The following is an 18,513-nucleotide window of genomic DNA, read 5'->3' on the forward strand; positions in this document are numbered from 1 at the left end:
AGTCAATTGGTAATACACATTTCCCCGAGACATATACTAAGTGTATCTTTAACAGTTTCAAGACTCTTATATCTTGAAACACTTCCTTCTGTTTCCAATGCAACATTACTAAAAGCTATTTCAAGTTAGCTAAGGTACATTTATCTAATTTCAAGCTATACAAATGCGCAGATTTCAACATTTTCCTACAGTATCACTAGTTTTGGATAGCTCAATACTTTAAGATTGACCAGTTGTTTCAGAATTTTTGAAAGGGTTGAAGTACACAATTTGAAAGACATCACTGATTCAAATATTTAATAATAGAGATCTTGCAATATGGCGGCAGTTTTCAAATGCTCTTCTATATAGAAATTCCCCAAGACTGGATGTTTTAAATACTTTATTATTTACCTGTTCACTGTAAACTCTTAAGAAAAGCACGTATTCCAATTACACCTTGTTTGTAATGTATGACAGGTTACAAGGCCTTTGTATTAATACTAGAGCTCACTAGAATGGCTGGTTAGGTTACCAATACCTAACCTTAACTAAACATCTTGTATCAGAAATGTAGAAACAAAGTTATATTTGTTATAATGCAGAAGTTTGTCAAAAATTAATTTTTCTATAAAAGCCTGATAATATCTAATAGTAAGGGTATCCAGCTGATGAAGCAATGCATTCTAATCTTTATAAAGTCCATTTAATTAGTGGTGGATATACACGATTGTTTTTCATTTTTAAATATAATACCAGAGTTATGATTTAGATAGTTATAAAGCACGTGTTAAATCTAGTATTTTTTAAAAGCAATAAATGAATATTATTACATCATAACATAAGCTGAAATAGGCCTATATATACGCACAATTGAAGTGGTGCCGTAAATAGTGTAGAGATTAAAATCAAGTTATATAACCATATAGACTGATTTTGATAAATGGATAGAGAGGTGAGAGACTTGGGCTAAAAGATTGCAATCTACTAGAGTTTGTTAAACAACAAGAATTGGAAAGAGAAAAGCATAGACAGAGAAGAGAGGAAAAAAGACTGAAAGAAGAAAAAGAGAGACTAAAAATATACAGACAGAATAAGAGCACAAATTGAGATCGCAAAGCTCACCAAACAGAAAAATGATGGACCCAAGAGTGACAATGGGGTCAGGGCTAGCCAACCCAAACTGCCCATGTTTGATGAACAGAAATATAACAAATGTTTTCTTGGAGAGATATGAAAGATTCATCCAAAGTTAGAACTGGGACAAAGGTAACTGGGTAGTCTATCTCAGCCCACTTCTCACAGGAAAAGGCCTATAAGTATATGCAAGCATGATGTCAGAAGATACCACAGACTATGACAAATTAAGAGTGGCCTTGCTTAAATGATATGAACTTACAGAAGGTTTTCGTTGGAATTTCAGAGAAGTCAAACCTGACACTGGAGAAACTGTATATCAGTTTGTGGCACGTCCTTGGTGATATCCTGAATGTAGATTTACGAAAACTGAAGGAAGTACAGAAGAAAGACCACTGCGTAGTTTTGGGACAGTGCCCGGAAGAAAGAACACAAGACAAAGGGGGAAAGGGACTTACAGAATAGAGAATTAGAAAGGAGTGGTCTACCAAACATATTAAGGCAGTCAGTTATACCAGGGAAGTCGAACAGATCATAGTAGCAACAAAATACCAGACTCAAGAGATGAAGCTGGCTCACAAGTTGATTGTGGGAGGACACCTAGACACAAAGATGAGGACAGACAGAATCACCAGTAACTTCCATTGGAGGAGTCATCGAAAATGTGACTAGATTCTGCAGGTCATGTGACATCTGCCAAAGGACAATACCTAGAGGGAAGGTAGCCAAGGTGCCACTGGGTGAGAAGCCTCTCATAGAAAAGTCACTCAGCAGAGTAGCTGTGGACTTGATTGGACCACTAGCACCTGTATCTGACAGGAGCAACTGGTATGTGCTGACAGTAGTTGACAATGCAACACATTATCCAAAAGCCATAGAATTGTTGAAGATAGAGTAGCAGAAGTCCTCCTGGAAGTGCTCTGCAGAGTACACTTTCCAAAAAAAAAAAGTCCTGAGTGACAGTAGGACCCAGTTTACTTCAGAATTGATGCAAGAGGTGTACAGATTCATCAGCAATAGGCAACTCTTTACCACCCCATACAAACATAGATGTAATGGACTTTGTGAGAGTCAACTGTGTCTTAAAGAGTATACTAAAGAAGATGTGGCAAGAGAGACCACGTGACTGGGACAGGTACCTGCAAGCAGTATTATTTGCTTATCTTGAGAAGTTCCACAAACAATTGCAGGATTTTAACACATCAAGTTACTGTATGGAAGAACAGCCAGAAGTGAGGAATACATACCAGTACGTGTTAGACCTCAGAAACCAACTGGAGGAGACCTGTCAACTCGTTTGAGAGCTTATGTACAGCTCAAGGCAGTCAGAAGCACTTCTGTGACAAGAAGGCCAAGGATCAACATTTCAAGGTCAGACAAAAGGTATTGGTTCTGCTACATGCAGACAACAATAAACTCATCCTGTAGTGGAAAAGACCTTTAGAAATGCAGGAAGTGATCAACAGAATGAACTATAAGGTGAAAGTGGACAGGAAGAACAAGATCTACTATGCCAGTCTGTTGAAGAAGTACTTTGAGAAGGAAAAAACATAATGGGTGCAGCTATTGAGGCTCAGATGGAAGTTGCCGGTGTGGTTATCATGGATGCAAAACCAGAAGATGGTGACTTTGTCATAGAAAATGAAGACCTATTACACCTAAAACCACTGTGTGGAGATGAGACATACAAGGACATCAACATAAGTAAAGAACTGACTGGCAAGCAGAAGAAAGACCTACTGGAGCTGCTGTGTCAGTACACAGATGTTTTCACAGGCAGATCTTGTGTTTGTTTGTTTTTAATTTTGCGCAAAGCTACACGAGGCTACCTCCACTAGCCATCCATAACTTAGCAGTGAAAGACTAGAGGGAAGGCAGCTAGTCATCACCATCCACCGCCAACTCTTGGGCTACTCTTTTACCAACAAATAGTTGGATTGACTGTAACATTATAATGCCCACACGACTGAAAGGGCAAGCATGTTTGTTGGGACGGGGATTCGAACCTGTTACCCTCAGATTGGGAGTCAAGCACCTTAACCACCTGGCCATGCTAGGCCAGATGTTGTGAAACACTGGATCATGACAATGACCAGGGATCCAGCCAAGGTGAAGCCTACCAGATTTCCTATGCAATGAGATACCAGTAAAAGGACTGCCAATGTTGGTGCAGATTATACGAAGAAGGGCTTATAGTTATACATATGACTGTTTCATTTCATTTTTATATTTAATACAAGAGTTATGATTTAAATATTTATAAAGTGTAAGTGTTAAATTTAGTTTTTTAGAAGCGATAATTTATCACAGGCTCGATTACTTAACTGTTTAGGAATCATTTGTTGTGTAATTCAATTGTTGTTATTCAGAACTCATGAATTTTTCTCATTGCTTTAAGTGAGTATTGTTACATCATAATGTATTGTAGTTGTAGAAAGTTCTAGGCCTCAGTTGAGCAATACACAAACACACACACACACACACATATATAGGCAACCAGGTTAGTACAAAGTTAAGTTTATGAAGGTAAAATAAGTTAAACTGTTTGTCAGTTTAGCCCTAATGGGCAATTTCTAAAATGAGTTTCACAGTTTGTATTGTTGTAATAACAGTGATAGAGGAGAATAACATCTTGTCAAAGGGTGTTCTAAAATAATTGAACCACCTGTGTGCTGTGTGGACTTTGACAAAAAAGAAAAAAGAAAAACGAAAGAGAATTATTTAAAGCTCTGATTGTTTGTAATTAACCATGGGCTGTCTGTGCTCTGCCCACCATGGGTATCAAAACCCAGATTCTAGCGTTGTAAGTCTGCAGACTGTGCCACGTGGGGGGGGGGGGGGGGGCTTAAAGCTCCAAATACAACTGTGATAACCAATAGTGTAACGAATTTTTGTACATACGTTTGACTTGTTTTGAATACATTATTTTAAAGCAAGTGGATTGTGTGCTGTCCATTTATTGTTGAAACTTATTGCCAACAAGTCACAGACACCTACTGTACAGAATCCAGCCCTATAAAACCTGACAATTAGCTACACTCAATACCAGGTTGATTTTTAGTTTTCTCTAAGTAAGTAACTTGCTCTTATCAGAAGATAATAGCAATATATAATTGACCTTTTTAATTGCTTGATTAAGTGTCTTTAAAGTAAAACTTGCAAGAGTGACAAAGGTATTGTTCATTTGACGCATTATGTGATATCTTTTGAAATGATCAACTGCAGTTTCAGCAACTTTGGGAAGTTAGTGTTCGTTACATAGGTAAGCATCAAAGTACTGGAGAATTTGGGTCATTGACAACATTATTAAATGTTCAATCTCTTCAACAGGCTTGCATTGCAGTCATTATAATAAATCCTTCATTTGGTAATATTTCAGTCAAATCCCACCAAATTATGTGGCCTCTATAATAATAATAATAATAATAATGAACCAAGTTGTTTAAAATTCTTATGTTTTACAACATTATCAAAATTTACACATCTTTGGTCATGGCAAATTTCTGACCATTTGGCAATGTAAAGCCATAAATGCTTTTGTTCTTCTTAAATGTTGTCCTGGAACTTAACATTAAGATATAGTGAAAGGGCTGTGGGACGTTCATCAAGATACGAGGTTTAAGATTGATCTCACTATATTTCACAGAAGTTTGTTACAATAGTTTATTTTTTGATATTCATTCAAAGCTGTTCAAGGGCTATCTGTGTTAGCAGTCTCTAATCTTAAACTGATAGATTAAAGGAAAGGTCAGAGCACCCACCACTGACTCTTGTCTGACTAAATAGTGGGATTTAACTGCTATCCTTATAACACACCCAAAGTGTGAAGTGAAATTTTATTTCTTGGTGATGAGACATGAATGATGGACCCATAGTCCAGCATGTTAACCACTGGACCATGCTCAGCATGTTACTACAGAAATTGTGGTTTCACGCAGTAGAGCATAATCACAGACATCAGATTGAACATGTTTCGGGTATGACTATGTTAAACTCACAAAAGCTCAAAAGTTTTGATTTTCTAAAGATCTACGACTTGAGAAACACATTCTTTCTAATGGAAAAATGGTTAATAAAAAATAAGCATTTAAATTCGACTTATCATTTTTTTTTCAAAATAAATAAATTCAAAAATAGATATAATGATTTTTATTTTTCTGATAGCTAAAATATAATAAATGTCAATAAAGAGTTTCTATTAGAAATTATTAATTTTGATTAATGCTACATTTTATATTAAAACCAAACATAGTTAACTATACTTACACTACGGCAACACAAACAAATGAGATCAACTTAACTGCTACACACATTAGATATTCTGAAGAAGTTTTCAGAGAAAAATTAATTGTTGGAAGAAGTAGCTGTTAAAGAGATATAGTAAAGTAAGTGTTCACATTAATATTTTAGATATACAGCTAGAAAATGACCAAAACAAGTGAAATAAAATAAGAAAAAGGCATTACAATAGGCTAGAAATATGTATGTATCACTATCAATTAAAATAAGATGTTGAAAAAAAAAAGTAGAATTAATCCAATGATTTTGAGGATTTCATACAAGAATCTTGAAAGAAAAAATCTCCAGCAATTTCTTTTTGTCCAAAAAAAGTCACTAACAAATCAGATAATGTAAAAATAAAGTACAAGAAAGGTCAGTAAATCACCCAGTTTTTTACTTATATATATAGTTTAAAAGATTATAATTTATGAATTTTTAGTTTTCCTTTTTGAGTTTATACTAGAAATGATGGAACATTAAGTATTTGACACCTGGAAAGATAAGACAGTAAAAAAAGAAAATACAAGACTCTAATAAACATAAGGTAAAAACCAAACTATTATATTCACATACCTGAAGGGCTTAAATGATAACCTGGTTCTACATTTCCAGTTCATAATCTAGATATAAGAGTTGATGGTATTTAAATAGTTCTACAACTTTTTTATTTTGCTTCAATACTTTTATGCAGTCTATAATTTCTAGAGATCATATAACGCAAAAAAAAAAAATGGTTTCTAATAAATTGACAGAGAAAAAAAAACAACCCAAAATTATTGTAGATAAATCTGAATAACAGGTCCAAAAAAGCTGGTTCAATAATTTTACCAGTAATCAGATATACAACTTCAATTATGATGCTTTTTTTTAAATAATTTTTTATCATAGTACTTTCACAGATTTCAAGAACTCCTATGCAAAGAGCATTACTTTTTTTGGCTCTGCCACCAGTATATATATCTTATGACAGTAGCACATTATAAACAATACAATTTAAAGAAATTTGCACAAAGACATCTATTATAGGAATCAGCTTAAGAATTTTAGCTCTTAAATTATCTATACATACAGTACAGTTATAATTCATTCGTTATTAACAGCACTACATGCTCCAGCAACCAACAGATCTCTATAGCATGGGCCCCTTTCAGGATTTATTCTTCTGGATTTGGTTTCATTTGTCTAGGGAAAATAAAATTCCTAAGCTAGGTTTATACATTACCAAGAGTTATTAAAATAATATACATACAAGAGTGAAAACACTCCTTTGCCATAACACATGAATTATTCTCTTATATATTCTATTACCGTATTGGCCCGATTACAAAGCGATGTTTTTTGATTAATAATTAGGGTGTAAAATTCATAATCAACTTATAATTGTGGCCGACCACAGGCCCCTTCCTCCTACTCTAGACTGCCACATTCCTGATTGTCCAGATAGCATCCATCTATACACGTGTGCCAGATGTTTGCTCAAGGTTGTTGCTAATTCTTACAACTAATTCACCTGCAGGCTGTTCAGTTATAGTACTGATTTTGTAGACCTAAAAAAGGATGTTATGACGCTCAATTTTCTTTTCTTTCCAATGGTTTCTGAAAATGGGGGTCACTTTATATTCAAGATCGCTCTATAATCGGGCCAATACGGTATTTCCAAAACAACTAGACTTTTTCTTTCTGTCTGTTTCTAAACATAAAAGTTGGTCCTTTGCAAGCAAGTCCTTTCTTTTTCCATGTTTGTTCACTGGATAATAACAAGTGAAAATATCTACAGTTTCTACTGCATTAAACAAAATTACCTTCCGAGTTTAAAGAGCAAGTTATATCATTAAAAGAAACTCAGTTAAAATATGATGATACATCAAATGTTATATATAAACAATAAGAAAATCAAATTTGACCTTTATTGTTAATGCCATTTGTTGGGGAGAATTGTACAAAGTTTTTAGTAACGGTGTTATGCTTTTCAAAAGCAGGGAGTTGGTGATAGTGCATAGAAAAAAAAAGTAATGTTTTGTATGTAAGTTATGTTCTACTCTTTCTTTAACGTTAGTTTTATTAACAGTATTTATTAAATTCCTAATATATATAAATCTAATGAGATATTATTGGGATTCTGGACAAAATATTGATAATAGCAGTTCACCCAAATGCATTCTAATCATTAAGTTTTTGTTTTAAGAACTGAATAGTAAATTATTTCCAAGGTCTGATCTAAGTAGGTAGTTTACTTTAATCAAAATTTATCACTAATTTCAACAAGTTAGTCATCAAGTATTACTACAAATATCACTTTGAAAAATATAATAATAAGAATTATTGGTATATTTAAAAACAACGAGTTAGCAGTGGGTGTTAGGGGACACTTCCTATCATTTTATGAATTGTATAATTGTTTTTGTAACTATTACACCTACATGTTTGACTTAAAAAATGTGTAGACAGAACTAAAGATAGGTTAAAAATGGATAGTTAAAAACCATGGCAAGATATTTTGGAAGTGACTAATTCATATATTAAAAACAAAAACATTAACCACTGAAATGCCTATTTCTTGGTTTTTATATTAGCTACATTTAGTCACTTGGGACTTTCTTGTATTTTCATATTTACAGACTCTTACAAAAATTTACAACCTTAGGTAACCCAACAATGGAGAGAAACTTATAACTAATCAAATATTTACTGAATCAGTATCAAAAACTGATAAAATATACTCAATACCTAATAATATTTGAATAACTCTCCTTCTGACATGCATGCATGTGAAACAGCTGTTAGTTTGTACTTACATTTTCTTGCACTGCTTGTTTTTTGAAACAGGCTGCTCTGTTCTTTTCCCATACAATCTTGGTTTCCTTTTCAAGTGAAGTCGACTATTTTCTTTAGCTAGTACTTTATGGTCGGGCAATTCCCTGGATACAAAAAAGCGTATTGATGATCAACTGACATTTTCAATGAAATGTGACTTTGTTATAGTTTCTCATTATCGTCTCAATCTTATAAATCAAGGTATTAACAGATCTTTGGTTAACACTTGGAGAACACTGATTAGAAATATATAATATCCAACATCAGAGAAAATAGCACTGGAGGAACAGGATAGTTGCCTTGATAAAAAACAAACTACTGTAGATGTATAAAATGATACATATTTGTTTTCTGGACAGATTAGGTAATGAATAAAAATCTTCAAGTTTATAATGTATAGGAAACTTCTTACTGTTTAAATAAATTGAACTAGCATTTGTACTATAAGTAAGTCTCCACAATATGGTGAGAAACACTTCACGTTCTGAATAAAGAACATTCTCTGAATAGAAGAATGAAAAAAAAGAGGACAATATGGTAGTGATCTGTTTGTCTTGAAATACTTCTTAATGAGGAAATCAATGAGAACTGCTCGATAATATTGGTTGTATCAGGAATAAGGTATACTTAATTGGGTATGAATTCAATACCTGGTAGGAAACTGGAGGGAATGTGGTTAAAATCGAGGCTTAGCCACCCAACTAGAAAAATAGATTTGCATTTGTTACATGGCAACAACCTAGGGAACTTTCTTATAGTACCATAACGATTTGATGAAACTTGAGAACTTCTCGTCAAAATGAGTTTTTAAATTGTTCTTTTCACTGTAACAAGATGTAACATCACCATCAAGTGTTCCTTGATTAAGGTAGCATAGGAACTGGAGTTTTTAATCTAAATTGCACCATATGTGCACATGGTCAAATCAACTAGGACGCCTATAATTCGGGACATAGCTATCCCCAATTTTAAACTACTGATCAGAGGAACACAGCAAGGTCAGCAACATTCACCACCTCAAGGGCTTTCTTTGGCTCTTGGAACTATATAATGGGATTTACTGTCACTTTTATAACACATCTAACCAGAATGCCACATTTAGCCTGACCAAAGTGGGACTTTCCAACAAAGTTTGATAGAATTTTTCTATGTTCCGCAGTACAAGTTTATTAAACAAATTTGTAAAATGACAAATAAAAAGCTTAGAATCATGATAATTTAAACAAATATAAGGTCATATTCCAGATTCTCTTTTTTATAAAATTTATCCATGAAAGATCTTACCTTCTGTTGGAAAGAATAGAGAAAGAATACAATGTCAAATTTTCTTTTTAAAGAGTCATACAAGACAAAACCAATCGACTGCTTTGGTGTACAGAGCCCTGAACTATAAGTATTTAAAATAGTCATTTAGCAGTTTGATAACATATTATGTCATATACGAGAAACTGAGAGCACAAGTTTGAAAGCCTAAATGTACAGAAAGGTCTTTATACGTTTAGTTCTTGACCAGTTATGGGAAGATAGTTCAGACCACTCAAAACGTATTGAAAAAAATACAATAATTTACTGTTCAAGGACAACCATTTGCAGGATACATCCTGTTTTTCTTGTGGAAATACTGAGTATCAACTTACCATAAGCTTGTATGTATATTCAAAGTTCTGAAAAGAAGCTGACAAAGAATTTTTCTTTTTATTCCCATTCCATAAACTTACTCGATAGCCAGTTTCAGAGCACTGATCCAATTTTCACTTTCTCCTGGCTGTTTAGAGTACAGCATTAATGTCTGTTCTTTTGCAGAAACCTAAATTTGTAAATTTAAAGATAATTAAAAACTTTTTAATGCTAATTTTATTTGTAGTCAGGACAACTAGTAACTGACAAATTCTTTACTCTTTACCTCTAAAAGTGTTAAGAAAGCTACACCAGTATTTAGAAAAATTGATGCTTTTGTACACACACTGCCAAAAGTAGTCATTTTGTTTGATCTCCTTACGTACTTCGTATTAATTGGAAAACTAACAAAGATTAGTTCTGCACTTATGAAAGAAACAAAAACTGTACATATAATTTCATAAATGGCTTAAGATGTACTGGAATATGAAAGCAAGTCTCTTGAAGTAATTTTTTTATTGTAGTTTCATAACATATAATATCTAATACAATATTTCAGAAACATTTCATTCATACTATTGTAATCAAATAATATTATGAAGTTTCACCTTTGACAAAAAAATTTCTCTCAGAAATTATGTATTAAACACTTACTTTTTAAGTTTCTCTGTGTTCTTGCTATTAATGATTAGTTAAAGCAGCTAAATTTAGTCATTACAATTTTATTAAAAATTTTCCAATTGTCCATTTCATTGAGATACAAATCAATTGAGTCTTCATACAACTCTTTCTATTAATGATATTGTATCCAAGTGAAAGGAATGATGAAAGTGCACATCTAGTCTTGAATTAAATCTGCAAGATATTATAAACGTAAGAAGCACTAATAATTATTTTTTAATTGTGACTTGTGCCACAAGTCAGTGATGCTTAAATTTATATTTCTAGAAGCTTATGAATTCTTGTAATACATATATTAAGGTAAAGTTTTACTACTTAAAACTCATCTAGTTGTCTTTCCCATTAATTTGATATTTATAAGCTGCATAAATGAAGAAACAAAATGTGATCATGTCAAGCATGCTACTATGTAATAAATTGAGAAATGTTTACCAATACTACAGTGGTTCGTTTGTTATTTTAATTAATCATAATTTGTATTATTGTTCCTTTTTATACAAAAACTGTACATTGTTCATCGATGGTTTACAGCATTTTCCCCAAAAACAAACTGAACAAAGTTATTGCAAGTTTTTGGCCAATAAATATTTTTCTTAAAAAAACTCATGTTCAGCAAACAAAATTATTATTTTTTGAATTTCTAACAATTTTGGCTGTAAGTAATAAAAAATAAACATATCAAAAAATTTAAGGACAACAAAGGATCTATTTGTTTATCTACATTACCCCCCTTCCACTAAACAAAACTTAAAAAGTTTAAAGGTAACACTTATCATTCAAACATTTATCAAGTCTTTCCTTAAATTTACTGCATCCATCACATCTGAAGGCAACCCATTCCAAAGGCCAACTACCTTGTTTGAAAAATAAGTCTTAGCTGAAGATGATTCCTACTTAGTCAAAATATACACATCCCTAGTTTTACCATTCTCACCATTAAGTATGAAAAAAACATCATGGATCAACACCTATCAATTCCTTTAACAACCTTAAAACACCTCAATCAGATCCCCTCCAAACTCTCTTTTTCTAGAGAGAAAAATTTCAGACATCTTAACTTGTCTTTCTATCACAACCTTTCCATCTGATTTATCATAGTGCCCTTCTTCTGAACTTTATTCAACACTCCAATGTCCTCCTAAAATAAGGAAACCAAAACTGAACACTATACTCTAAATGTGGCCTATTAGTAATCTACACAATGAAATTATAAAACCTCTTTAGATTTGTATTTAATATTTTGGTATTTACAGCCTAAATATCCTATTTGCCCTATTACAAGTAATAGAACATTGTTTGGATGGCTTAAGAAACTGATTAACTACAATACCAAGATCATTTTCTACTATAACACTATTCGAGTTATTCCCGTCAAAGTTACGGTAATCCACATGCATAGCCTTACATTTATTATAATTAAAAGCCATCTACCATGTATTCACCCAAAGATCTAAATCCTTTTGTAAAGCAGCATTCTCCTCCTCATAGCCACCAACACCCAAAACCTTAAAATCAAAAGTAAATTTCAATAATTTATTGATCATTCCTTCATCTCTGTAAATCAAAAAGAGCAGAGGCCCTAAGACTGAGCCCTGGAATAACATTAACCAAGTGTGACTAAGTTCCAAATAATAACAACCCTCTGCTTTCTACTACCCAATGAAAAAACTGGTTAATGAATATTTTGTTAATGTTAGTTAATAATATTTAATATTTTCTACTTGTAATCCACCAGTGTTGAATAAGTACAAAATGCTTCGTCTACACTGAACTGTCTTTCAGTAATTCTGTTTGTACAATTTAACTAAACTATATGATGTTTCTTACTTCTTCACATCCCTATAAATAAATTTAAACAAGATGGAAAAGACACACACAAAAAAAAACTATAATTACTCAACCTATACATAGAAAAAAATGTGCAAATATATTTTGCAATGAAAAATTTGCTATAAAAACACATTTCACAACTTTTTGTCATTTACTTTTATTTTATATATAAGTTAGTGTTCGAATACTCCTGTTCCAGTTTTAAGACAAAAGCATTAAATCATATAAGCTTTCAAGATATCAGATTTTACTACAATAAAACATAAAGAAAAAAAAAGAGCAAAATAAACTTTTATACTAACAAAAAATGGAATGATTCAAAAATCTTTTTCATTATTGCTTTTTGGTGAAGAACATTTTCAACATTCATAAAAAGACAATCTACATATAAACCTAAAGCATACTTTTCAATTTAATATACACCCAAAGAAAATATTTCTAAACTTCCTAATATTACAGAACTGACATGTACTATTTGATTAAACAAATTTTCACTCACTTAAATCCCATTTATTTTGAACAAACTTAAAACTATTTAAAGAACATTTTAGCATGTTACTTTGTATGAATTGACTAAACCATTTAAATTGGCTGTTCACCTTCAACTCTGATAACCTGAGCTAATGAAAGTAATTTTAAACAGTTAGTGTACTAAAAACAAATTTTCTCACCCTGAAAAGAGTGGCATCTTTTCCTCCAGCACCAAACAATACTTCAACAACGCCTTGCTGAAGAGGGAGAATTCCACAACATTGCAGGGAAGGAGGCTTATTTGACAAATGAGATTTTTGAACTCGCTTACAGTACATTAGCATATCACTAAACAGAAAGAATTGTCGTTCATGTGAACTATCTCCTTTTTGAGTTACCTAAAATAAGAAAAACACAAGTTCAATTCAAAGATTATCAGCATTACAATGGAGCTTAAGGACTATATTTACTTAATAGGTGGAGATAGCTTAAGCCGGATTTACTTTTCACAATAGCTAACAGCTGATTAAGCAAACTTTTCCACGATATTGCTGTTGTTCTTCATAGTTCTTCAAAATGATTGTAAAACAATTTTTGGATCCAATTAATAAACAATCTTTGCTTCAGTGTTGAAACATTCTGTACAATCATACAAGCAAGATTCACATAGATTGAAATGTAAACAGTATAGTAAAAAACATTAATATACTAGCTCTGATTTATGCTGCTAGAAGTATACAGAAAAAATTTTTTTGTCATTAACAGACAATGTTTTGTTATGTGAAACTGTATGCTGCTGTCTTTAACATTGAATATACTTACATGTTATCTCACATTATTTTAAAATATCAGTTGTTGCCCCCATCAAAAGGCATTGAAAATGTCAACTTGACACGTAGTGCATATTTTCAACAACTTTTACAAAAGCCATATAGGTTTTCTGTTCTTCTTTTATTAAAGCAGACTGATGAGGATGTAATTTAAATATATATAGCTAAGCCTGAAACTGATCTCCGTATCAGCCGTTGATACCAATCCGATCTAAAGAATTTTCCAATGTTTTACCGATCCAATTTTTAAGAAGATTCGATTGGTAAGTTTGTTTATCTATTAAAATATACAATACATTTAGGCCCCTTTGCAATAGAGAGAGTGCAATGTATCCCAAAATGATGATTTGTTTAAATATTTACAGAAAAATAAATGTAAGATGAGTTCTTCATCTAATATATACTTGTTTTATATGCTGATGTTATTTTTGTAGTCTGATAAGTGCATGATTTATTTGAAGATGAGATTTTAAGCTTGATGCATGTCACTAGTATATATACATCAGCGAGGTATGGACATGCAGAGCACAGAAATACAGGTTATCAAAATCTGATCTTGGGCACATCTGAACTGATCCAATCTACTGATCTGATATTTCACTCATATCACAGCGTTATATATAGCATTATATCTATATTTTAAATAAATTAATGTTTGTTTTGTCAAAATCTAATATTAAAACAAATAAGCAATTCAATTAGCAAACAATAACTAAAAAAAGTAGTTTAATTTTTATAGAAGAAAAACCTGACTTTGAATTTTAAAGTGTTTTTAGTAAAAACTTGATCTATTAAAAACATCAGCATTATATAAACTGTTTGTTTGCTACTAAGCACAATGTCACATAATGGACTATGCCCACCATGAGTACCAAAGTCTGTTTTTCAGCATTATGCCTGCAGACTTACTTCTGAGCTACCAGGGTTCATATTAAAATCTGATTCTAATAGTTTGTGTCTGAGAATTGGAACCTCGCGGGTAGTTCTGATCAAGCAAGTTAGGGAATGGTATTAAAGAGAAACAACATTTAATTCTTACTGTACAAAATTATTTGGGTATGACCACAGTAAAATAATGATTAAATTGTTAATTATTGAGAATTTCTGATCATGAGTAAACTGAACTGCATAGATCAGAACTAAAATTATTTCCAAAATAACTTGGAGTTTAATGAAGAAATGTTTGTAGAACAAATTCACTATAGATACTCAGTCATAAATCATTACACAATATAAACTAAGACCTATTAGAATTAGAAGGCATTGAATCATCAGTTAGTAGCCTTTCTGTGAACAATATTTTCAGATTCAGCTTAATATCTCACAAGGTTAAGACAGATTAACCCTTTCGAGATGGGTCACATGTGAAAGGACATGTCATCTCATTTGTTGACTCGCATTCAAAATTACATTGAAATACTATTTCATGAACTTATGTCAATAAGTTTGGTATCAAACTGTAGATTATAATTCAAATCTTAGTACTATATACATTACTCAGTTTCTTAATTTAAAAGCAAATATTAAAAAGCACCGATAAACATCAATTTTTGTATATGTTGAATGCAGCACTGGTTCAAATTAGATGTTTGTGAAGTCAAAATACTAAGTCTATAGTTTCATACAAATTAGAAATTCAAATTATCGATATTGACAAGCTATAATATAAAATAAAAAGGTCTTATATTTTCTATTTGCTAAGATATTGCTCACATAATAAATCAAACACAGTGGCACCCTGCTCATCTCTTTCCATTTTTGGAAATGCTCCCTTATATACACTTACTTCTATATACAACATGAATAACCAATCAAACACTCAGAATTGTTCCCCTAGAGACTTTCTCAGCCATTTTAACGGGCTTGGCACCATTTCTTTCTTTTGAACCAATGTTTCAACGAGGTAGGGTGCATCTTTAGTCTGCTCAAAATTTCATATTTTTTTTTAGACTAACATACATTTTAGTTACTAAGCTTGATAAATAATAAATGGTTATGAGGTCTGTCCCAGGGACCCGAGCCCATGCTGAAAGAGTTAAGAGATTTAGTTAAACCTAAACTAAGTCTTTAGCAATTAAGCAGAACTTTACTTTTTTTCCCAGTTGAGCAATCTTAAATCATAATATTTTGACAGGCAAGCTTACATGTATAATGTTCAGAATGTTTTACTCACTGAAGTAATTGAGCTTATTAATTTTTGGAATTTTTTTTCTTCAGTTTTATTATCTGAAAATACAGGTTTTCAAAAGAGGTAATTTCATGATAAGAAAAATTAGTTATGCCAAACTTATGCTAATAATGTTTTATGATAATACCTTAAGGAAAAAACAGACACTCTCGAATTCTATAGAGGTTTTGCACATGATGTCTTTCTGCTCTATTCAACCCTGCCATATTGGATGTCAACATTTCCTTCTACCAATATCAGTTCAAGTTTTGGTAAAGCTTTACATGCTGTCAAAAAACATTATAACATTATGAGTTGTGAAAAATACCTGATTTCATCTAGCTCTTTTTTGTTTTTATATAACAGTTGCCTTATCAGAAATAAGCAGAATAAGTGGAGAAGTGACTCAATTTCTTGGAGTGCAGGAAAACATCCAAAAGATGCTACAGCTACAGAAGCGTTTAGTGGACAAGCAGCCACGTTTAATTCACCCCAACAGGAGATTCATAAAAGAAGGTTCACTGATGAAGGTTTGTTCATGTTATCTTTGTTGTTGTTTTGAAATAGTAAAAAATTAAGTTCATAGGATTACATTTCAGGTGCTACTTCAAATAAGAGAAACATTTATCTGTGTAAAAAGTCTAGCAATGTAACATATAGAGGTGTTGTACTGATGTCCAAAAGGCACATGGTCTACAGTTCTCTAGCATATTGGACATCAAGTGCTTACATCCATTTTATGTCAAAAATTTCAATTTTTTTCTTTTATATTGTGTTATCTGATGCTGGAAATCATCTCAATAAGGTGTGTAAAGAAAGAACTATCGGGAAAATAAATGGACATACAGACTTGGATCCGTATGTTTTGCCAAAGGTGATGTTTACACCAAATATATAAATACTTGTGTGAAACTATTAAACTCTGGAAGTTCGAAGGGGAATATCCTTACTTCGTGGTGGCACAAGATTCAAACATCATGTGGTTAGAATCATGCTTTTCAAGGTTAACAAAAGATATTATGTAGTACTTCCAAATATGTATATGGAGAGAAGGAATAATGAGGTTTTGGTTACAAACTTTAAATAAGCAAACTGTGAAAGGATGCAACAAGATTTAGATGTTGTTGACTGGGCAACTGAATCAGAGATACAAATAAAATGTAGGAAAAAAAATTGAAATTTTTAAATATTCAAGATAGATATGTTTCTTATAAAAAAAAATGGTGGCTGCAAGTAAATTAAAACATTAGGTTGGTTCACAAAAGGTATGAGATAAAGTTAAATAAAAGCATTGTATTTTTAAGAAGTTTAAATTTACTGCTTTGATAGAAGACTTAAAGGATTATAGAAGATCATGAGAGTTGGTCAAACAGGAAATTAGGAAATCAAGAGGTTTATAAAAAAAAGGCTTGGCTGAAAATGTAAAAATAAACAGTATGGATTTTTTACTGTTAAGATTGGAGTAGGGATTTTGAGGGATGATAAAGGAAGGCCCATATCTTATGACATGGCTGAACTATTAAATTTTAACTTCTTCAATTTTTACTAATGAAAATTTAAACAATATTCCATTCCTTGTTTTGAGCAGCTGTTAGATGGAAACAAAATGAGCACATTAATTCTGAATTTAAGAAGAAACTGGAAAGTGTAAAGATAATAAGGATATTGGGCTTGATAATATTTCCACAAGATTTTGAAGGAGGTTAAAGAATGTATTTGTGAGACACTTGCTATTACTTTTTTGTAAATCCTTGAATAGTGGACAGGTGCCAGAGGACTGGAAGTTAGTTAGTGTTACTCTTCTTTTCAAGGGAGGTGATAAAAATTGTCCCAGTAATTATAGGCCTGTTAGTGATACATTAGTGGTGGGAAAAGTTTTTGAAAGTCTGATGAAAGATGACTTACAAAGCTATTTAAGAAAGTTTAAAAATTTGTTGGATAGTCAGCATGGTTTCACTGGGGGAAAATCTTGCCTTATTAACCTTTTGTATGATGAGGGTATAAAAATGGATTTGGTGTATCTGGATTTTCAGAAAGCATCTGACAAGGTACTACATAAAAGGCTTGCTTGTTAAAATTATCTCTATAGGTGTTTGGGATAAGTTAGCTTATTGGATAGAAAAACTAGATGGAAGGAAGCAGGGGGTTGTTGAAACTGGATTAATGTCACACATGGGGTACCTCAGCGTTAGAACCTTGGATCTTTTTAATTAACATCAGTGACATAGGTGAAGGAATGATGAATAAACTACTTATATTTCTTAATGATATTAAGGTTTTGGTTGTTTTTGGCTGTGAGGATGCTGCTTTACAAAGTGATCTGAATTATTTGGTGGGTTGGGAGAATAAATGGCTTTTAATTATAATAAATGCAAAACAATCCATGTTTGAATTATGAGTATAATTTTGATGGGAATAACTTTAACAGTGTTATGGAAGAAAAAGTACTTGCTATTCTGGTTGATCAGACTCTTTAAGTCATCCAAGCAATGTGTTGTTGCTAGTTGCAAGGTAAGTAGAATTTTAGCCTGTAATAAAAGGCTAAAGAGGTTATAATATCATAGGTTAGACTACATTTGAAATACTGTATTCAGTTTTAGGCTCCTAGAATGGAAATGTGGTCATACAAGGATAGGTTAAGATCTCTTGAATTGTTTTCTCTTGAAAAAACAAGAGTTAGAAGGTATCTGATTGAGGTGTTTAAAA

General features: G+C 32.1%; 2 protein-coding genes across 2 annotated transcripts in view; both read right to left on the bottom strand.

Moving 5' to 3' along the window:
- Positions 1-5,302: 5,302 nt before the first annotated feature.
- Positions 5,303-13,204, bottom strand: LOC111089254. Its single transcript, XM_022401409.1, has 4 exons — positions 13,011-13,204; positions 9,930-10,018; positions 8,193-8,315; positions 5,303-6,579 (listed from the first exon to the last, which is right to left on the bottom strand). Exons 1-4 carry the CDS (start codon positions 13,152-13,154, stop codon positions 6,552-6,554), a joined length of 384 nt encoding a protein of 127 aa, XP_022257117.1. The 5' UTR covers positions 13,155-13,204; the 3' UTR covers positions 5,303-6,551.
- Positions 13,205-16,017: 2,813 nt separating this feature from the next.
- LOC106472862 overlaps positions 16,018-18,513 on the bottom strand; it is a 32,856-nt gene continuing 30,360 nt past the window's right edge. The window contains exon 7 of the mRNA XM_022401408.1: positions 16,018-16,094. Within this exon, the coding sequence (XP_022257116.1) occupies positions 16,018-16,094 (77 nt within the window). The remainder of the gene's footprint in view (positions 16,095-18,513) is intronic.

This window comes from Limulus polyphemus, unplaced genomic scaffold (assembly GCF_000517525.1).
Source record: "Limulus polyphemus unplaced genomic scaffold, Limulus_polyphemus-2.1.2 Scaffold5678, whole genome shotgun sequence".
NCBI classification, from domain to species: Eukaryota; Metazoa; Arthropoda; class Merostomata; order Xiphosura; family Limulidae; genus Limulus; species Limulus polyphemus.